Here is a 20,631-nt window from a genome sequence, read left to right on the forward strand (position 1 = left end):
CAAGCATTCGATGTGCTGGAACTTCTTAAGTTGTTGAAGGTAGTTCAATTCCTCTCGTGGTTCAATGGAATGGCCTTGTGGTTGATGTAAAGCTGTTTCAAGGCATTAAATGAACAAAAAAGAGCTTTTATCCGAGTCGGTACGTCTAACTGCAAAATCTATCATCCAATGGCTAATCCAATCACTTATGCAGAGCTCCAGCTCCACACTACAACATCTGGACTGCTTTACAACGTTCATACCTCGTCCTCATTCAAGTCATCCGCGTTAAAATTTTCCGGGACTCTCAACAACGCTTCGTTCACCTCCTTGACACCCAAAAGGTCCTTCCAGCTGATGCGGGCGTCGTTGAATTGCGGATGACCGTCGAGTACTGTTTGGTTGTAGAAGTTGACAGGCAAGCCATGCGGTACGTGCATGTAGCGTCGATTGATGGGGTCGTGAGCTGCTTTAAACCTCCTTGACCGCATGTGCTCCCCTGTAATTGATGGATGTGGTTTTCTGGTGTTCTTGGCGTTCCCTCTTCGCGGCTTTGTCGCGTCCGCCGCTTCAACAACCTGGTCGACATACCGGACCATGACCGTCGCTGCCTCAGATCGCCATGGATGGCGATGGATGTTTCTGAAGTTGCTGGGACTTCCCTCTGTCTCCTCATCGCTACTCATGCCGTCTTCTCCAAGTAAGGTCAGGGCTTCTACGAGATGCTTAATAGGAGGACGGTTTCGTACTGCGTTTCTCCTCCGAAGAAAGAGCTGTCAAATATCAGGCACGAGAAAGATGAGCGTTGTCTTCACGCACTAATCTTCGCGCTTCAACAAACTTATAAACTTCGTTTCTTTGCTGACGCTCATCATCCGTCAAGCGTCTATCGGAGAAGAGATAATCCACGTGTTTTGTGACCCTTGTTATGGTCGACTTGATCCAGTCGAAGCTGACTCCCCACTCGACTGTACGACTTGGGATTTTGGCGTTGACCCTTTCAATGACGAAGTATTTGATTAGCCAGGCCGCCACTGCTCTGTTCCACACTTTTGCCTTTTTCCCATCCCCTTCGACAAACATAACGGCTCTATCGTCGTCGTCAGTTGTGCCAGTTCTGTGAAGGGCTTGAGTTAGAAAACCCTCAAGCAAGTGATCTTTCCCCTTCCAAGCGAGATTGCTTTGCTGGTAATGGGCGAAGAGGCTAATCAGACGAGGTTAAATCAGGCCGTTTGTCTTAAACGAAACTAGTACATACTTCGAGACGTCCTCGGGGCTGGGAGCCTTAAACTCCTTCCATTTCTCTTTGATGACTTCCCGAATAATACCGGACTCGATGAGGACGCAGGTAGGACGATGTGTGATGTCGGGCCTTGGTGTTGGTGGTACACCCTGCCCAGGTTGGTTACCAGTGTTGGATGCTGAGCCTTGAGGCGACGGGGCCGGCTGGGTTTGGGTTCGATTGCCTCCAGGTACCAACCTCATCATAAGGTAGACCATGGGGGCGATCCACGAAAGTACCTACAAGGACTGAATGTTTGCTAGTAGACTATGCATGTAGTCTTACCGGGTCGTTGATTTGTCGGGCGGCCATTCCCTCAGAGAATCTCCGGCGACCTTCTTCGAGTTGGTCCTAGAAACCAATTCAGTGGCATGGACGCAGCAACGCAGTTTTTCTCACAAGGATAACGTCCATCTCTTCTTCGTTCATCGCTGGTTGTTCCTGTTCAAGCCGTCAGAGGGCCGTAAAGTGGTACAGAGGCAGCTTCGCTCACCGTTGTTGGGTCGTCCATGGTTGTATCTTGATTAGACATCCTGTAACTGTGATGTTCTCCTTCTATCAGAACCGAACTATAACAATAGTATTCGTCTGATGTACATGCGTTTTACACGCGCTGTTCACCGTTGAACAGCGGAGCATCTCGATATATGGGGCACATACGGATGTTTTTCATACCTGGGTTTTCCATCAGGCAGTAAAGGGTGCTCAAAACGTAAAGGTGTGACGAGGTCCCTTGCCCTGCTCATCTCCGTGCGCGCTCGGATCGGTAGCCATCGTTATCCATCGGTATCCTCATATGCATGTGCCGCGAGGCGGAAGAACAGGGTCGCAAGGTTTCACATGTGTTTACCGACCCTCCTTTTGAGATTTCAATTCCATCGCCTGCACTCAGTCGCCATGAATCGCCTTAGCACGGATCCCTGTTTTACTCTCAAGTACTCCTTGAAAGGTGACTGCAAGGACTCGATCACCGGTCTGGCCTTCTCCGACGATGGCAAATTCCTCGCTTGCTCTTCCTCCGACGGCAATGTCGTCGTATACAACGTTATGAACGGAAGCAAGGCGGCAACCTTCAGAAGTGATAGTTTCCCTACTGTTCTGGCCTGGGGACTTGGTCGTGAATTAGTCACAGGACTCAACGACGGAGGTGTCATTCTCTATTATAACGCCACTCGAGGCCAAGGGCCAGTCTCTAAAGTAGGCGTTCGATCGGAATTTTGGCAGGCGTGAATATTCACGACTCTTGTAGTTTTTCAAGCCTGTCTTTCTTTTTGTGGAAAGTCCCGATCACCAAGAGCTTGCTGACCTGGGCAAACCCATCGCTACACTGGCCTTCCACCGCGAGACAAAGAGATTGTTTGTAGCTTCTGGATCCAGCGTTGGAATTTACCGGCGTCGAAGCCAGAGTGAGTACGTTGTCTTTGGTCGTTGGCAAAGCTGACCTTCTGTCATCAGATGATTGGGTGTATCTTTGTACCATCGACCTCCCACCTTTCGAATATACAGAGGTCGGATTCGAACTTGACGATCCCTATCCAACAAAAATTCTCTTTCCTCGTATGAAGGATCAAGTCTTCGTGTGTTACCGAGACCACGGCATCAGGTTCTCGTTTGGATCACGTCGTCCTGGTACCGGACCTAATCACGTCTATAGGAACTATAGAATCATTGACGATAGAAATATTGAAGTAATTTGGTCAATCCCTCCAGATAATCGGATGTACGTGTTCCTCCCATGGCTCCTGTCGACGATGGAAAAGACCTCAAGGCTTGTAAACTAGCTGTCCAGCCTCGTTGTCTCCGGACAACAACACAATTGTTGCTTGGAACCTCAATGAGGGCCTTGACTTCTATTGCACTCGCCGTGCTAACCTGAAGCTCATAGAAACTCTAGATCTCTCTTCTGCTTCTAACACTGAGGTCAATCTTATGCTTGACATCCAGTATATACTAAACGGCAAAGCGGTTCTTGTTGGTAGCAACAGCGGCGCTCCGTTCATCGTCCACGTTGCCACAAAGGAGGTGATACAGACCCTTAAACACAGCAACAGTAAGCATCAACTGTACTGATGTCAAATCGTTCACTCATGAAAGACAGTGAGAGCATCCACACCCATTAACGTTCGTGCGCTTCCCCCGATCGTTACCCTTGCTTGACAGCCTTGTTCAGGCATACTGGTCGCAGCGAGGACAACACTATATCACCACAGCGGACCGTGACAACGGAGAGGAAACTTTAATCAAATTATGGCACTTGCGACCGTCCTATGGCTGGTTGGGTAACGTGGTAACGGCGAGTTGCAAGTCGCACTACCATATTCCGAGTTCTAATAACACTATTTTGTTTCTAGTGGCTAGCAAAGACGTTCCATTCCGGCTTCTACTTCATCTTTCTCCACTGCTTAATACTGGGGGGATTCGTCGCACTGCGATGGCCACTAGAGTGGCGTTATCCTGTAGTCGGAGGCATAGCTCTGATAGGGAGGATTGCCCAAACGCTGTCCCGATGGGCTGAAAGGATGGACGCCTCCAATTTCGCGGCTACGGTTTCTGTCAGTGTAGACAGGATCGTTTCCGAAACATCTGAGATCGTGAAGGACTCCTATCCTATGAATAGTCTCGCAGTCGCTGCAGTTACGACTGTGACCAGCACCGAAACAGTCACAGTGATGGAGGCTGTAATGCCGACGGGTTCAACAGAACTGTTCCCTCCAGTGACTCATCCACCCACCTGTGCAGTGGTTTAATGATTCTTACCTTTATACATATGTAGCTGAGTCATGAATTTGACACATGAAGCATGACGTACACCCTCACGACTGAAAATCATTGGCATTTAGACCACGGGTGCCGGCCGCATATAAGCGGGTGCGTTCATAAACGATGTTCCGCCCCTTTAGCTCTGCATATCTAGACAGCATGGTGCATCCTACCCTCTTTCTATCCTCCTGTATAGCACTGATGCATTGACCATTATAACCAGGACGCTCGCGGAACTAACTATTTGAAGCGACGTTACGAACGAGACGATATCAACATGACGATCTGGGTCGTTCGTGTAACGGGCGAGTAGTTCTTCTTCTCCTTCACCAATAGTGCTCATGATAGACATAAAGATGGTCCTCAGCTCGATCCTGCGGCGGCCAGGCCGTTGGATGCCAATCCGGTCGTAGCCACAGAAAGGCAATGCAGTTTCATTCCAGCTTATGCTTCGCGACCTGAACCTGACTGGCTTGCAGACGTGCGAATCAACATAATGTTCTGACTGACGACCTTTTCACCCCCGTCGTCACAAATGCCAACTGCTCTACCGTGACCGTCAAAGGTCCTTTCTCAACTACAAAAGCCACGTACTGGTTAAGTAGCACTAAGGACCCGATGACTTGCCCGCCTAACAAGAGCGCGCTTTACCCCTACCATACGGGAGACATTTGGATTAACGATGTCCTTAGCGATTCTGCTGCGCATCAAGCATTCGTATGGTCGGCTTCAGATGACTGGTCCATAGTCCCGGGTCAGGCCCTGGAGAGAGGAAAGGCGCAATTTCAGCACCCAGTGCATGCAGATCGATGGTTTTCCTTCAACCACAGCGGGACTCCCGGTTGGCTCAAAATGTCAACGATAGAGAAAAATGATAGGGAGATCCGCAAACGAGAGGCGTTGGGAGGCGTTGATGAGATTGATGGGGCCCAAAAACGCGCTCGCTTAGCTATGGGTGTTGGGAAAAAGCCCATCCGAGCAAGCACTCCTCGTCCCACAGCGAGTGGTCCAGTTCGTGTGATCAGACCTGCAGCAGCGCGTCCTCGTACACTAACGGAGGTTCGGGGTAGAAGTGTTACGTTTAATCTACCTGGGGAAGTACCGGAGTAGCTGTTTACGTTGGGAAACCGACTGTAATCTGCATAACAACCCCTTTGATATACACGGCTAAGGAATGTTTGTCCAAGTTTTATTTCTTTGCCTTTCACGAAACGCACGCACGTCGCCAACCGGATTCTCGAGCCCTGGTATTACCTACCTCACAAATTGCACATGACTGATCTATCCCCGCTCGAGTCCCCTACACCGACGCGGTGCCGACCTTGCGCTTTCACTGGAATTTGGATGCATTATCTTCCATTTCTGCGCCCCCATGCTCAACATAGATTCCTTACTCGCATTCACAATGCCACTATATGTTAAAGAAGGAGAAGAAAAAGATCAGGTTATTCACGTTCTTTCCTTCGTCGTATGCCTCTTGTCGCTTGTAGTCTTTCACCAGTTTTTCGGTGAGCATCATGCGATGAATCCGGTTCTCCCAGTCACTGACATCCTGCTAGGAAAGTCAATCACAATCGGGTAGCTTTGATATTTGCCTTTCCTGCGCTCAGTCATGCTCATTATGCCGCAGCTTCGGGGCGGTCTACAAGTGCCTTGAAACCTCGGGTCCTCGGCTCAAATCTTACTTTCAGGACCTGTCTTGGAAGAAGCACGATTGGTGTACATAGCGTTTTTCTCTTGTCTCCAAGTAGAATCTCATCTTCAATCCAGCAAGCTTCGCCTCTCAGGCTCCTATAGCTTTCCAAGCGAGACTCAACGCTTATACCCAGATATCAGCAACGATGTCTGAGCTTTTGAAGCAAACGGGAGATTTCACAAAAAGTGGAGATCTGGAACAGTTGGAGAGGAGTCTTCGTGCTTCAGAACATTTCTCCTTTTTTAGTTGGATCCGCTGTTTGTTACCTGCCAGGGGGGGTATGTGCTTCTTCTTCGTTTCGGCTTAGTGATTTTCCATATTTTTTCAGTCTACTTTACTCTAAGTACTGAAAGGTGCAAAGAGGAATGGAGAAAGAGCTGCATCCAGCTATTACAGCCGGTCGTGGTGGAGTTCATGAACGAGGTCGCAGAGAAAATGGCATCCGCTCTTGACCGAAAATTACCGAAGATGTATACGAAGCCTCCTCATTTTGATGTTGCATTCGCTATCATTGTTGCTCACTCCACTATCACCATTCACCTTCGGCCAATACTCATGGAGGCGCTTGAGTCATTTCTTGACCGTTTAGAGCAAACCGTAGACCCCATCGAGAAGCAGAAACAACACCTTCACGTTGTCGAAAAATGGGCCAATGAGGTGCTCAGAACGACGCTGTCGAATTTAGTACGGCAAATGGAGTACCCTAATGGTGATGGAAGTAAGTTTCTTCAACTGCATAACATCCACCTCCATGCCTTATACTTGCAGGTTCCGATACAAAGACACAGACGCAGGCGGTGTCTAACTTTCGACTAGGCAGCGCCCCTTCCTCTCAACCCCAAACACCGAAAGCGCCTACAAGTTTCGGGACAAGTCCTGTCCTCAGTGGTCGAGGATCAGGCTCCGTTCATTCTCCGACCTTGGATTCTACAGCGGCGTCTAGCAGTGCTGGGTCACTGTCTACCACCGTTACTGACCTGTTGGGATCCTCTCGCTCAGGTATGACTATCGCCGTCAGTTTCTATAAAGTTATATTAACATTTAAATCTTGGAGGCAACTTTCCGTCCCCTTCGAATGCAGTTGCAAATTCTGTACTCCTGTTCGAGACCAGTGGTGCTCGTCCCAGTAGCCAAGAACCAAGTTCCGCCGATTCTCAGACCTTACATTCTATGGTGGAGGCGGGTAGTACCGCTGGTAGTGCTACATCGCCGTCTGCTGCCAGTTTGCCTATATCCGATCTGTCGGAGACCTCTCACTCAGGTATGATATTGCCATCGATTTCTATAAATTTATTGACATTTAGGGCCTTGGAGGCAACTTTCCGTCCCAAGAACCAAGTTCCGCCGATTCTCCGACTTTACATTCTACAGTGGAGGCGGGTAGTTCTACATCGCCGCCTGCCGGCAGTTTGTCTATATCCAATCTGTCAGAAATCTCTCACCCGGGTATGGTATTGTCTTTGTTTTAATCAAGTTAGATTGACATACACATTACAGGTGTCCATGCTCCAAAGAGGGACCTCGCCTCTCAAACGAATCTGGGAGTCAGTAGACCTTCAGTTTCGCGGGGTCGTGGTCGGGGTAGCACCGTATCGCCTGCGTCTCTTCGTGTCCCTAGTGTTGACATGAGTCTGATTCGGAATTCCTTCAACGATAAGGAGAGAAAGGGGAAGGAGCAGGCGCAGGATATGCATAATTAGCCTGTACTTTCTACACTGCCAAAACTGAGCTGCTGTGTCCGGATGGTATGACCACCTTCCGATTTCCAAGATTGACACCTTCCATACGGAGACTAGAGGGCGTGTTTTTCTCACCCCAATCCTGTTTTTTTACGCATTTTTTCCATACGGTGACCAGATGCGTTCCATATGGTGACTGTTTTTCTCACCCCAATCCCTGATCTTTGCTTCGTATTTTCCATATGGAGACTAGTTGTGTTTTTCTCACCCCGTGTTCTTTACGCGCTTTTCTTCTGGGGTCAATGCACCGTTTGATAGTTCTCGATATGTGCATATTTGAGCCTTGTATTATCCAACTCCCTCTGTCCGTACCTTCCCGAATCATGTCTCAACTGCTGGCAATCCTGCCCTCATCCGTGAGTACCATACCATTGACTACAATTTGGCAGAATATCTTCCTGACATCTAGCGCTATCCAGGACATATTTGCAACCATCATCATGGCCACCTTGTCCATGAATATGTTGGTCTTGATGCTTCTCAACGTCGTCTCCTTCGTGGAGATTTTTGTCCCGACCCAGATCAAAGCAGCACAACCACTTCCCCCTGCGAAAACGACGAGCCAAGTGTTGAACGAATCGTTTACTGCTAGCAACGACGGCAATGCCATCGCGATCGCGATCTGCGGTGGGGTGGGCTCCCTTATCCTCTACTGCGGGGATTTTCTCCTTTCGGGACCTGGCGGCGCGAGTTTAACCTTATTCGCGCTTACAGTTTTCGGGACTTTCGTGCTCTTGTCCCTCGCGGGCAAATACCCTAGGTCAAGCAACATAGTCAAACCACCAATCGCGTTTGGTGCCCTCCCTTTGAGATTCCAGGCCACTCCACGTCCTCGAACGATTTGGAATTTCACCAGTGTCTCTGACAACCTCCCCTGGCCCAGCAAGTCCTCGACGTATAGTCCGTATTCCGGTTCCGTTCTACCTGCTGCTGCGGTCGCTGTTGATACGGCTATTATGGCCGTTGGTACCAAGGTTGCAGTGAGTGATTCGAAACCAACCTGCGTCCTCTGTTCGCTGAGTGTGAAATCGTAGGTTGGGTTGGGACTTTGCGCAACTTTTGAGGCCGAGGGGGTATGCAGAGAGAAGTTCCAACAAGACCTCCCAGCAATGGTAAGAGATGATTCTCTACTGTATGCTGTATGGCGAGGAAGGTTACGTTGCTCGTCTCTCAGAGCATCTGCTACATGGGGCTTCTTCTTGTAGCGTTATTTCAAGATCTGCTACTAGGCGTGCTTCGTCCAGCATGGTTGTATAATGTTTGGCATTTCGTTCGTCAGCTTAAGACCCCGTATGCTTTTATGACCCTGGTATGTGTTACCCTACCTCCATGATGCTATGATCGTTAATTCCCACTACTAGCCGATATTTTTTCGGCTCCATCATACCTATATGTGGACAGATGTGGTCCCCAGGCTCACTCATGCCATCGACTCGCTAACTTTGATCATTGCTGGTCGATACGCCTCTGACCCTCTTTTGGCCATGGACTCGACTGCAGATTTCATAGTCAATTCACCTTTTCCCGCACGGTCAGTAGGTTCGTTCATTGCGGCCTTAAGCTTGGTATGCTTTATCTTGGTTCTCATCTTATGATGATTTTCATTGATAACCTACCCCCAGACAATGGCCCCTGCATTGCGCGGTTATAGTAAGCGATATTGGGCACTCAGTGGTGCAGGTATCGGGATATTGGTTATACCTTGGGATGCTGTACGTGGCTACAAGTGATCTTCTCTGCAGCCGCTTATATCGACCGTGCGCATTCAGGTGGCTCGGCCTATGACATCTCTTGTTGTTTTAGGGATTGTAGTAAGTTATCCAATCCAATCGCATTCAAAGACTGGCTACGAGCTTCACCATCCAGCTTGCCTTGTTTTCCTACCTCTTTAAATCCATTGCAACAGTTTCTGGATGGAGTGTTTTGGGTTGCACCATCTTCGTTCAAACTTTAATTGGTTTCTGGGTAACGCCTCACGGTCATGTCATCTGTATTGATGTATTAAAAACAGTTCTCTAGAGCTTCCTGTTTTGTCATTCGGACGACGTTAGGGTTTCTTACTCGCAAGGAGAGTTCGAGATGGTTCAGAAAGCCATTGCCGCCTCAAGGTTAATGAGGGACCCCCACTCCAAAAAAGGTGCACCGGCTCACGTTGAGACGTTGACGTTGGCTATAGACATCTCTTCCTTGATTTTCACTGTGGGCTCGTTTGCCTTGGTAGGTTCGCGGATGCGTTGTGAACGAGGGCTACTGATGGGATCGTCAACGTCTTAGATATGTCGGACTCTTTTCATGAAGAGGTGGAATACGACAACCTATCTGGTCATGCATTTACTGTTGTGGATGGTAATAGGCATAATGACGGCGTCGATGGTGGTAAGGCACATTCACTACTTCCTTCGTTCAAGCTCACGCGTGTCCCAGGCTCGGAGTTACAACCACCACCTCGGGGCAATCTTGACCCAGGACTTAAAGCCATTCAGTGCACATGACAACCACTTGGCATTCAACCCAGGGTCCTGACGCCAATAGGTTTACTTATCCTTTGATCACCATAGTTCTTTGTTGATTTTCCTAGCATGGTCGCGTTGATTGCGTTGATTGCATTACTTAAAGACCATTCAATACATTATCTCATTCTTTGTTTCTTTGTTCAACATGCCACTATCCTCAAATTAAATAGGGCAACCTTCTTAGCCCACCTTCATTCCGTCTCATCATAATGAGTGAGGTTGCGCCACTCAATCCATTCACTGATCTAGGTGGTGTCGTCTCCTTCACGTCGACGAAAATCGGTCATGCTCGGGGGCAACGTCGAGCTGGAGTTGAAGACAACCCTGAGCTAGAAAACAAATCACAGTCGGTGGCGGTAGGCAGGAGGAATCCTATGGACCTGGAGTTGGTAGGTCGGCACGGACTAGAAATATTCGCTGCTTGACGTCCCTCAGAATTTAGAAATGCTCAAGGTACTCCGTCAAGATGCAGAGACCAGATGCAACGAGGCTTCCTCCCACGTACAAGAATTGGAACGTGAACTTCAGTTTGCGGCGTCCCGCGTTCAAAAGTTGGAGCTGGAACTCCAACACGGCTTAGCAATCAATGGCGAGCTACAGCAACAAACTGCCCAGCTTCGAAGCGCGCTAGAAGAAAGCAACAACGACAAGGAATTCTTCTTCCGTGGCTTTCGTGAGCGAGAGGCACAACTGAGAGTGGCAGAAGCGGTAAGGTTGTTTTGTTTTAGGAGTGTGATGATGCTGATCAGCAAGATTTGCAGCAAGCGTGTGCTCTAGAGATTCACACGTCTGAACTCATCGATCAAACCCTGCAGGCTTCGACCTCGCAGAGCCAACAACAATTGATGGCTACGGTGAAGGAGTCTCTCGGCGTCTGCTCCTTGTGCCAGAATGATTACAACAAAGCGAGGCTCCCCTCAATGTGAGTGGCAATGTTCACCGCGGCTAGGCCGTTCAAATACACTGATCTGAGAAATAACCTAGGTTGCCTTGTGGGGATTGTTTCTGCGATGAATGTATTCGATCGCTGCAGCACAACACTAGGGCGTGTCCCAATTGCCGCAAGGAGCTCACTGGAGAATATTTTCGATGCTTAGCATTCCGTAATCTTCTGTTGGCCCTTTGGCAATGAAGGTTGAAGGGTAGTATGCTGTCGTTATTAGCGTACTAGCTCATAATGGAAAACATATGTATCATGATCAACGCGATCGGTAGGGCCGTGAAGCACGATGCAGACCTATTCCTCGTGTTTGTGACGGATTATTTATCATCAACCCCGCTCAATCGAGATCGCGAGCAGATATATATGGCCATTTAAAGCATCTATATCTATATTCCCCACTTTTATCTTCAGGGGACCAGACACCACATCCGTTCCAGCAATCTTCACAGAGTCTCAGTGGCAGGATGATACCTCCTATCCATCTGGGTGTCGACCTTGACGCTTCTCCCAAGGAAGCCACCCCTTCACAGAGCAAGCGAAAACGACCGAACAACAAGGAAAAGGAGCAAAGCAAAAAACGCGAGCCCCTGGTACTCAATTGGGACTGGGGGGCTTTGAAGGTCGAGAACGAGGCCAGTAGTAGTAACGTCGCCATTACTAGCACCCAGAACGAGGTCATCGAAATAACCTCTTCAGAGGAAGAAAGCCCTCCAAAACGAAAGAAGCCCAAGAGTTCGGATTTCCGGGTATGCTCCTACTTTAGAACACCATTCACCAGCCTGACGTCGCCAGCATGAACTCAAAATTCTGAAATCCGAGAAAGCTGTCGTTGATAAAAACTACCAAGAGCTTCAAAACGTGCGTCTCAGTAATCTTGTCTCCTTCTAATGATTCCAACTATTACAAAGTGCTTCCGTGCCCTTACTGAAAGTCACGAGAAGGCCAAGGCAGAGCTGGAAAAACTGGGGATTCCGGTGGGTATCAACCCACGATATGGTGGATATTGAACTTAACTTCCGTACAACATGAACCAGGCTATCACGCAACTCATCAAATGCGATGTCTGCCAGGGATACATGCAAAACCCGACCGTGTGAGCGGCACATTTCACCTTTTTTCAACAGAGATGCTAAGGTCTCTCAGCGTCACTGAATGCGGTCACACATTCTGCCAGGCCTGTCTCCACGAGTGGTTCAGTATCGCGAGGGCCAGGCGCTGGGAGGATGAGGGATGGGTTAGCCCCCCTGAATATACATGCCCATTGTGCCGGAGGGTAGTCCATAGGCGGCCTACTGTAGTCTACGCCTTGAAGGAGATAGTCTCCTCCACAATGAGGGAGATACTCAACAATCCGAACGTTCGAGAGCCTGAAAAGATGGAGGCAAAAGATCACCACCATGCGGTTGTCCCATTGGCCACAAACAGGGAGCATTGGGAGGAGTTTTTCCCGTTCAGGTTCTAGATGAGGTTCGGAGAGGCTACGTAGCGTACCAAACGCAAGATTTACAATAGTCGCAACTAGCTATGTACTGCTCAAAATACCGCCGCATTTCTGTCTTTTCTTTCTTTCTCTTGAATGCCGTCGCTATCTTACGTCCTCGGGTTGGGGTCAGGTGTCCATCGATTGATCGATAGGTTGGATTTATATACTGCTCTCGCTCATACTTTAATTTGCGCCTCTTTCTGTTTTTTTCCCCCTGTTCACTGGCACGGATTATGCCCCTCCTGTACGCCCTGCGTTTTCTTCAGAACGATTATTTTGACTCACTCAAGCACTGGCAGGCCTGAAACTGCAACGAGTGGTCTCCTGAGCTGTCTTAGCTCCGGCGACATAAGAGTTTATGGTCGTACTTGTAAGGACGCTCGAGGCCAAGTAGATGCGTATTGGAAACGTGCCTTGAACATCTCAAGGCTTTTATTACCTTTTTTCACAGACCACAAAGCACGGGATTTTCGAATTATCCAGGCAGCTACTGGTGCGCTCATTTCCGGCTCTACTGCCCTCCAATTCTTTGCTCGAACTCGCTACCCTGATTCGGATCTCGATGTCTATGTGGAACACCGATTTGCCCTTGAGCTCTTATCTTTTCTGGAGGCGATAGGCTACACGTTCGTTTCCACCGAGCAGCCTCCGAACAAACATCTTCCAGACCTTAGGGTCATCGTAGAAAGGGCAGCTTCGATCATGGCAGGGCACATTGTTGCCGGCTACACACCTGGAACAGGGATAGCAGGGGTCTACAACATGAGGAAAGCAGACAAGGTGATCCAAGTCATCACTGCCACCGAGTCACCCATGGACATTATCCTCAATTTTCACAGCAGTAAGCGAATTGATTTCTCAATTGCCTAGACTTACCAATTGTCCAGCGGTGGTAATGAACGCCATTTCCTATTCCCATGCCTACTCACTCTATCCGTCTGCGACCTTTAATCATTCGTTATCCCTGGTATCCTATTGCGGTGAGAGCGTTGGTAGAAATGAGGGTGCGGAGATAGCCCGCAAAAAATATATCAGTAGAGGTTGGAAGATGGTGGAACACGATGGATCTCCCTGGAATCCAAACAGCGTCATCGAACTTAATCCAATGGAGAACATATTCCCATCCAGCAGCTGAAAAAGGTTTTTGCGGTGGATCGATTCCGTCACGTCGGTGATTCATTAACCTGGTCCTTCAAACTGCCTCCTCTTCCAAGCGCCACCAGTTCGTACAAGCCTATAATTGACTTGTCGGCCGAAGTGAGTTGTTTGTTGCACCTAATGTTGGTAATTCACATCTGATCTCCCTTATAATGTTGGAGATGGAACACGACGTCCAGGTATTGGAGGGCAACTCGTGGGTTCTTGCACTGCAAGATTATCCTGAAGAGTTCAGCGACCCTCAAAGGTTGATAAGCGAGCGGATACAATCCCGTTTCCCAGCCATGCTAGATACAGGACTTCGACTACATGACCAAGACGAGAACGGTTCCATATTTCCTATCTACCGAAATCACTACGATATTCTAGCTAACGATCACCTGAGATTCACATACTGCGTCGCATTGGAGAGGTCCGGGGAAGTTTTTCCAACTCGGAACTCGAGGGTATTCCTCAGGAAAATTCTGGACAGCGAAGCTCTTTATGGCAACAACCAGGACTGGGTGGATAAAATGAATTTCGCAAGGTTACGAGGCTTTCCGGGGAGATTGGTAGGCGGCTTTGCCAAGAGGTACAGTTATTTATAATTAGCCCTTTCTAACATATTGATATGTGCTTCTCAGGAGAACCAACGATATAGCTTTGCGATGCCTTGTTTACGAGCACACGGCGGCTCAGTCGTCCGATCAAGCTGTTTGGGAGTCTGAACTACAGCATCTTGAGCAAGCATCAGAAGTGGGTTTATGTAGAGCTTGTTGTGTCGTTACATGAGTGTAGATACTAGTCTGTACTTGAAATGTCGTAGTTCACGCGGATGTTTGAATGAACAGAGCTTACTTACATTTGCAGTGTGAGAAAACTGAACATGCTTGGCAGTTGGCAAATGCTTAACTCTTCCAAGATCGCCAGCTACATGAAATAAATGTGTTTCTCCAGATTAACCACTGGAGCACCGCAAAAAGGCGGTGATTGGCAAACGGAGCACCATTAAGGATGTTGACATTGGAGCTACTACAGTACGTTCGGAGCAACGTTGTTCATACATATCTGAGTGCGAGAAACATTTTGGAATGAAGTAAAAAGAGAAAAGATCGAATACACGGCTCTTCGACAGCGCCTTATCCACCAATACTGCCAGAGGTCGCCGAGGCAGCTCAGCGGAGCCTCGGGTGTTGCATTTGGGGTCCTGCAGCCTGCGAAAATTGGTCTGGATCTCCCTCTTTGCTGCCTCTCTCGCAGCATTGACTCGCATTTTGCCCATGCCTGACTGTGAACACGAGAGAAAAAAAAGGTCGGGTATGAGAAGATTCTTAGCTCTGCTCAATGACGAGGGAATTGAATACGTGGCCGGGTTGGCAGGAAGAGCCGAATGTGACACGGATCCAGAACAGATATCTGGCCAGAGGTTGAGTCGAATGATGAAGGGTACTGTCACAAATCACAGGATGGTGACAGGTCGCGGATGTCACAAGGTTCGTTTGACGCTAACTCGTCGTAGTACGACGTTGACCTCTATTCAGATATCTGTTCTGAGCTGGACATTCCTCTAAAACTTTTCCCTCACTCTAAATTTCTATCTGAAATCTCTCGGCACGGATTGACATGCGTTCCGGTTTGCCTATTCTTGGGCCGCGTTCGCGGGGTATGTGAAGTTCTTCCAAGTTCTTCCTCCCTCCTTAACCGCTAGATCCTAGATCCATGTACCAATACTTCGGCTCGAAGAACGACAACTCAGCAAGGTGGTGAGTTGGAGTCTGGAGAGCGCTTGATCATGATCGCCACTGACAGCCTCACAAGGTCCCACTGGCAACACAAGCCCATCAGCTGCAGAATTATGGAGAAACCCGTCAGGTTTTAATATAAGTCCGGATAACAGGGCAAAAACGTATGAGGTCGGTCTCATCTGAACACCTCATGTATTCTCATCTTTTTACCCATTCACGTAGACGGTTCGGCGCTGCCTTTCGATCTCAGGAGTTAACGGGCGTGCTCTGTTCAAAAGAATCAAGAGAGATTTGAAGGAGATAGTGAGCTGCTACCCTTGTGACCGAGGTCGGATTGCTGATCCCAAGTTAAAGGGCGGATTCAATGAAAATGAATGCTGCGTTTGTTGTGTTCACTACGAGCTCAAATCATGGCCCAAATCTGACTCCTCCCTCCTAGATCTGTTATGAACAAGAGCTGGATCCTCAACGTACATGCTTCCTGGCGTGCGCCGACAGAAAAAAAATTTACTGTGGGGATTGCGTACAGAAATTTCGAAAAGAGAAGGATAAGGATGGACGAATCAGATGTGAGTGTTATCGAGTTCCTTATCGCCTTCTATTCAGCTGAAGATGAATTGGCAGGTCCTCTCTGCAGGGATTTCAGCTATTTTGTGAACATTAAATGGGTGTTAGTAAACGATGAAGGAAAGAGGCGAGATGCCTTGGTAGATAAAAAAAAAGGGTATCGGAAGAGGAGGAAGCAAGATAAAAGAGTTGAGGCAGCGATAGCTAGGGGCAAAGTAAAGCCTTTCGTTGAGCTCTACCGCATCCACGCTCACTCCAGTTGCAGAAAGACGATCAGGTTTCCATAATCAGCATCTCTGACGACGACGACGACGACGACGAGAAAGACCGGCAAGAAACGGCTATCCGCGTTTCCGGCGGCAGGAACGGAGCCCGGGATGGAGGGATGGAGGTCATCGAGCTTACAGACGACGAGCAGTGAGATCTAGGCGAGATGTGCTTGGATGGAATCAGACATTTTTGGACGTTTCTTGATGTCGTTGGCTTTGTCTTTTGAATTTTACCCTGACCGCTGGTTGTTGGCATCTTCTTCACCGTTTTTTTAAGAGTATTAAAATTCTTGGATCATACGTTCAAGGTAACCGACAGGATGCAATGGCGGCCATTGACATCACTGTCACAGTTCATTTTGATACGAAGCCTTTGTCGTCTTTGAAGAATGTTTATTGCGGGAACGACCAGATGAGAATTATTGGACTTCAAAATTCCAGTGTTCTGGATGGGCTATAATTCGTCCAAACGCTCATGAGTACCATTGACTTGACACTCCCTTACCATCACTTAGTCCGAGAGCACGAGAAACTTATCAGATCAGGATAAGATAGCGACTGAGATGCGCGTACTTGCGTTTGCACCTCCTCGTCTCTCCTTCGTCGCGCGCTCATCTCCCTGCTTTCTCCTCTTTTTTTCTCGTCCCACCCGCCATCCCCTACAGACACCTTTTTCTTTAGCGCTGGGTACCACAGGTGCCGTCCAGATCTCTCGGCCTTTTGGCTCCCGAGCGCTCAGGTTTGGCCCTAGCCCACTTTGGGGGTTTTTCTTGCTTTCCCTGAACGCGTCTTACCACGTGCCTTCACGTGCCCCCAAAAAGGTGGCGTAGGCGGCCCCAGCTCCGGCAAACCCACAAAACTGAGATATAGCAAGACTGGCTTGCTCATACTTGTTTCTTCTCACTAAGAAACCTTTACTACCTCAGATCTAAGCAAAGAAAGAAGCCTATATTATACTAGTAACTGTTCTCCTCTGTGACGATGACAAGCCTCCAGAGAGGTTGGTTACAGGCCTAACCATCACTTGTTACAAGTACGTTGCCATTGACCTTTGGGAGGAGGACAATGTCATTGAGAACATTCAGAAACCATTCAGAGGAAGAAGTATATTCATGCTACGCTACAGTGAATTAAGGATCATTGGGAGATTATACCCTGCCTTTAAATTTCTGTGAGCTTGATGTGGTTTGGAAGGAATGCCACATACCTAGTCCTCTGACTCAAGCCGCCACCAAGTGGCGAACATCATCGTCATACCGCAAAGCTCAACCACCTTCTCAACTATTTCAAGAGGAGGAGGTTGATTATAAGGCGGAGGAAGACCTGTATCTGCAAGCGGGAAGATGGGAAGGTCACGTTTGTGCTTCAAACAGCAGAGCCGTGCACAATCGTGCGTTGGTTGGATTTCAGGGTGACGATACGATGCCCACCCGGGAAACCTCATCGCGAACACAATTCTGGCGTTTGGTAGGGACTTTTCGCTGGGGTATTTGACCGCAGCTGGCATGAGTTCGTGCCATCTCTTATCGAGAACGTTGCTTGGGATGTAAACTCCAAAGATATAGCGGCGACCGGGTCCATGAGGTGGGGGAACAGGGTTGTAAGGAAGGCTGAGTGATTCTTTGACAGTCGAGTCCGTGGTGGTACGAGGAGACTCCGTGCTGGGGTGCGAATTAGCGTCGGTCGTTGACATGATGGCAGAGGGTCTGTCACGTTACGGTCACGCTCCCAATTTCCAGCTCAGTTCTCACTGCTCAACTGCCTACTCACGGTACTCAGCACTCAGCCACATAAGTATCTATCAGTGATCCTCCTGGTGCGCTTGAAGAATTGATCACCTTGACTGTGATGCTTATCGCATATTAATATAATCAGCTCAGCACGATGCGAGACCAAATACCAAAGAAAAACTCACCCCCTTACAAATCCAATCAAAAGGCCATGTCCACCAAATCTGCCGGTTGGTCTGGGAGACTGAACCCCGGGAATCGCGAGTCCGCCTGGCATGGGCATAATGAGGCCGTGTTGACGAAGTTATTTGAAAGCTGTAGATGTTTACACCACTACTCCCAATATGAGATGATGTTGCAGAAGGATGTTGCACAGACACAGTTGTCTCATGCACTAGGTTTGTGATGTGACTTTTCTGCAGTGGACATGTAATGCTCAAAATCATGTAGACAACAATGTCCAAATGGAAGCTGGCTGCCAAGGCATAGAAATGGACAAGGAGGATCCGGCAGAAGATGAACCTGATCATTACAACAGTGAAGACATCCAAGGAAAAGGGCTGGAGAGTGGACAGGATGAACAGGAGTACAAACAGAACAACGACTTGGAGTCAGAGGTCAATTTCAAGCTTCCAGAGGGGGAGCTGTTCACCAGTGAGTTTGTTTAGATTCATATATATTGAATCATGCTGATATTTGAATGTTTACCTTTACCCTTGGGTCTCTAAGCTCAAGCTCAAGTGGGAGTACAAGTTGATGCAGACATCGGAGAAATCCTAGAACAGGGTGTGTTCTGCTCACTGTCTTGTCTTGAGTCTTGACTGTTCTAATTTTTAGATGCTGATCGTCACTCGCTGAAAAGTATCAACTCAGACCACACAAAAAAGATTGACCGTATACCAGACCGTGTTATGTTGCACATCACCGATCGGAATCTACAGTTACCAGAGGATCAAATGCACCAGTATGCAAATGCATACAAACGCCATGGAGGTCGTCTCGTTACTCACTGCTGTGTTCCTTTCATAGAAGAGGACAAGAAGGCACCCAATCGAAAATTGACTGAAGAAATGCTCCCTGATGGCATTCAGAGGTATCTCCAAATGGCTGATACTGAGCTTTTGGAGTATCTATCCATTCACTTCCACAAGCACCGCAAAGAAACACATGTTATTACACGTGCAACAAGTGGTCCCTTTTGGAAGTGGACTGCTGTGGATAGGGAGGAAGTCCCTGACTATAACCTCAAGACACGAAAGGTGGTTAACAAGGAAGAGGATGAAGTGAAGGCAAGAGACTGGTTCTTGAAGTGTGGGGACCTACCTGTTTATGAGACTGGCACAAAGTTATCTGACACTGCCCTCACAAGCATGAGGGAAGCAGTGTATGATGTGATCAGGGAGTGCAGGACCAAGTATACTTAGCTCAACTGCATGTAACACATCCAGACATAGTTTTATAATCAATTTCTAATTTTCCAGTGGCCTGCCACTTATCAGTGACACTCGGAAGGGCCCAGAACAGGTTTCTGGGTTATTAACGGAGTGAAACGACATGAGCAAAATCTCGAGCCCGTGGCAGTGCATCACGGGAAAGGTTGGTCATGTCGGATTCGGGGCACATATCCGAGTCAAAGCTGACTATCGTTACGCATGGCACACGTGATTGTGAGTTTGACTCGCGGTCGTCACATCCCACCTACCCATTTAGACCCCAACTCAGATATCTGTTCTGAGCTGGTCCTTTTGATTCTTCAAACGACGATGTCTATATCTTTATCAAATCGACCTTTTGCCTTTGCCACAAAAATTCCGTCTTCGATATTTCCCACCGAGAATGAACCCGAACTCAGATATCTGTTCTGGGCTGGTTCGTAATTCTCTCAAGGACGATGTCTGCGTTCTATTCCAGATCAAAACGACATTTTTGCCACCAAAATCTGTCTCCGAGGTCTCTCAACGAGAATGAACCCAAATATCTGTTCTGGGCTGGTTTTCAAAAAAAAACGAGAGCGAGAATGGACCCAAACTCAGATATCTGTCCTAGGCTGGTGTCCAATTCTCTTAAGAAAGCTCGTGTCGCCGTTTAGCTCGCACCGTTCTCTAAATGGCTCTTGTTTAACCCGTGGAGTGCTTCGAATGGCATTGGAGTTTATCGGAGTTGATGTTCACGGAAACCATCCAGGTACGTACTGCTTCTCAATCTGCATCTAATAAATGACCAAACTGTTTATTCGCATCTGCTACTGCTAGACTTGACTCAAAGACGCTCGTCATGGACCTTGCGGTTCAAGCTTTCCGGTCTCCAAATACTTCATGCGGTCAGAATATGCCATACCTATCTCGCGCACTGCAACGAATCCATGTCTGCTGGTGAAGACTTGTGGACAGGTGGACTTGCGACTCGATGAGACGGACTGTTCAGCGAATGCGGACGTAAAAGCTGCCGATCAAGTTTGGCGGCTGCGCGAGCATTCGATATGCTGGGACTTCTTAAGTTGTTCAGACTGCGGTTGAACGCTGAAGATAGTTCAAGTCCTCTCGTGGTTCAATGGAATGGCCTTGTTGATCTTCCTCCCGTTCGAGGCGTTGACTCGATGAGACGGACTGTTCAGCGAGTGCGGGCGTAAAAGCTGCCGATTAAGTTTGGCGGCTGCGCGAGCATTCGGTATGCTGGGACTTCTCAAGTTGTTCAGACTGTGGTTGGACACTGAGGTAGTTCAAGTCCTTTTGCGCTTCAGTTAAGTAACCTTGTAGTCGATGTCAAGCCGTATCTATCGGATTCAGAG

General features: G+C 48.3%; 10 protein-coding genes across 10 annotated transcripts; 8 read left to right on the forward strand and 2 right to left on the reverse strand.

Annotated features, from left to right (window-relative positions):
- Positions 1–236: 236 nt before the first annotated feature.
- On the reverse strand, positions 237–1,772 carry E1B28_000157 (uncharacterized protein; the record flags this gene model as incomplete). The annotated part of the gene is made up of 6 exons (XM_043145959.1): positions 237–752; positions 799–1,183; positions 1,238–1,500; positions 1,547–1,612; positions 1,661–1,702; positions 1,755–1,772. 6 exons carry the CDS (start codon positions 1,770–1,772, stop codon positions 237–239), a joined length of 1,290 nt encoding a protein of 429 aa, XP_043014659.1.
- A 386-nt stretch (positions 1,773–2,158) lies between these two features.
- On the forward strand, positions 2,159–4,008 carry E1B28_000158 (uncharacterized protein; the record flags this gene model as incomplete). Its single annotated transcript, XM_043145960.1, has 7 exons — positions 2,159–2,458; positions 2,511–2,667; positions 2,717–2,981; positions 3,043–3,311; positions 3,360–3,382; positions 3,432–3,548; positions 3,613–4,008. The coding sequence occupies 7 exons, from the start codon at positions 2,159–2,161 to the stop codon at positions 4,006–4,008; spliced, it is 1,527 nt and encodes a 508-aa protein (XP_043014660.1).
- Positions 4,009–4,639: 631 nt separating this feature from the next.
- Positions 4,640–5,131, forward strand: E1B28_000159 (uncharacterized protein; the record flags this gene model as incomplete). The annotated part of the gene is made up of 1 exon (XM_043145961.1): positions 4,640–5,131. The coding sequence occupies one exon, from the start codon at positions 4,640–4,642 to the stop codon at positions 5,129–5,131; it is 492 nt and encodes a 163-aa protein (XP_043014661.1).
- Positions 5,132–5,862: 731 nt separating this feature from the next.
- Positions 5,863–7,417, forward strand: E1B28_000160 (uncharacterized protein; the record flags this gene model as incomplete). The annotated part of the gene is made up of 6 exons (XM_043145962.1): positions 5,863–5,995; positions 6,046–6,435; positions 6,486–6,716; positions 6,772–6,978; positions 7,032–7,163; positions 7,215–7,417. 6 exons carry the CDS (start codon positions 5,863–5,865, stop codon positions 7,415–7,417), a joined length of 1,296 nt encoding a protein of 431 aa, XP_043014662.1.
- A 479-nt stretch (positions 7,418–7,896) lies between these two features.
- E1B28_000161 (uncharacterized protein) lies at positions 7,897–9,948 on the forward strand (the record flags this gene model as incomplete). The annotated part of the gene is made up of 10 exons (XM_043145963.1): positions 7,897–8,436; positions 8,491–8,568; positions 8,631–8,765; positions 8,818–9,021; positions 9,079–9,168; positions 9,226–9,267; positions 9,323–9,421; positions 9,476–9,677; positions 9,731–9,832; positions 9,881–9,948. 10 exons carry the CDS (start codon positions 7,897–7,899, stop codon positions 9,946–9,948), a joined length of 1,560 nt encoding a protein of 519 aa, XP_043014663.1.
- Positions 9,949–10,178: 230 nt separating this feature from the next.
- On the forward strand, positions 10,179–10,895 carry E1B28_000162 (uncharacterized protein; the record flags this gene model as incomplete). The annotated part of the gene is made up of 3 exons (XM_043145964.1): positions 10,179–10,358; positions 10,405–10,677; positions 10,731–10,895. The coding sequence occupies 3 exons, from the start codon at positions 10,179–10,181 to the stop codon at positions 10,893–10,895; spliced, it is 618 nt and encodes a 205-aa protein (XP_043014664.1).
- Positions 10,896–11,376: 481 nt separating this feature from the next.
- E1B28_000163 (uncharacterized protein) lies at positions 11,377–12,374 on the forward strand (the record flags this gene model as incomplete). The annotated part of the gene is made up of 5 exons (XM_043145965.1): positions 11,377–11,658; positions 11,705–11,770; positions 11,821–11,886; positions 11,947–12,005; positions 12,056–12,374. 5 exons carry the CDS (start codon positions 11,377–11,379, stop codon positions 12,372–12,374), a joined length of 792 nt encoding a protein of 263 aa, XP_043014665.1.
- A 254-nt stretch (positions 12,375–12,628) lies between these two features.
- On the forward strand, positions 12,629–13,530 carry E1B28_000164 (uncharacterized protein; the record flags this gene model as incomplete). The annotated part of the gene is made up of 3 exons (XM_043145966.1): positions 12,629–12,639; positions 12,695–13,236; positions 13,283–13,530. The coding sequence occupies 3 exons, from the start codon at positions 12,629–12,631 to the stop codon at positions 13,528–13,530; spliced, it is 801 nt and encodes a 266-aa protein (XP_043014666.1).
- A 3,790-nt stretch (positions 13,531–17,320) lies between these two features.
- On the reverse strand, positions 17,321–17,806 carry E1B28_000165 (uncharacterized protein; the record flags this gene model as incomplete). Its single annotated transcript, XM_043145967.1, has 1 exon — positions 17,321–17,806. One exon carries the CDS (start codon positions 17,804–17,806, stop codon positions 17,321–17,323), a length of 486 nt encoding a protein of 161 aa, XP_043014667.1.
- Positions 17,807–17,997: 191 nt separating this feature from the next.
- E1B28_000166 (uncharacterized protein) lies at positions 17,998–19,267 on the forward strand (the record flags this gene model as incomplete). Its single annotated transcript, XM_043145968.1, has 4 exons — positions 17,998–18,241; positions 18,294–18,497; positions 18,573–18,629; positions 18,681–19,267. 4 exons carry the CDS (start codon positions 17,998–18,000, stop codon positions 19,265–19,267), a joined length of 1,092 nt encoding a protein of 363 aa, XP_043014668.1.
- Between the last annotated feature and the right edge of the window lie 1,364 nt (positions 19,268–20,631).

This window comes from Marasmius oreades, chromosome 1, assembly GCF_018924745.1.
Source record: "Marasmius oreades isolate 03SP1 chromosome 1, whole genome shotgun sequence".
NCBI classification, from domain to species: Eukaryota; Fungi; Basidiomycota; class Agaricomycetes; order Agaricales; family Marasmiaceae; genus Marasmius; species Marasmius oreades.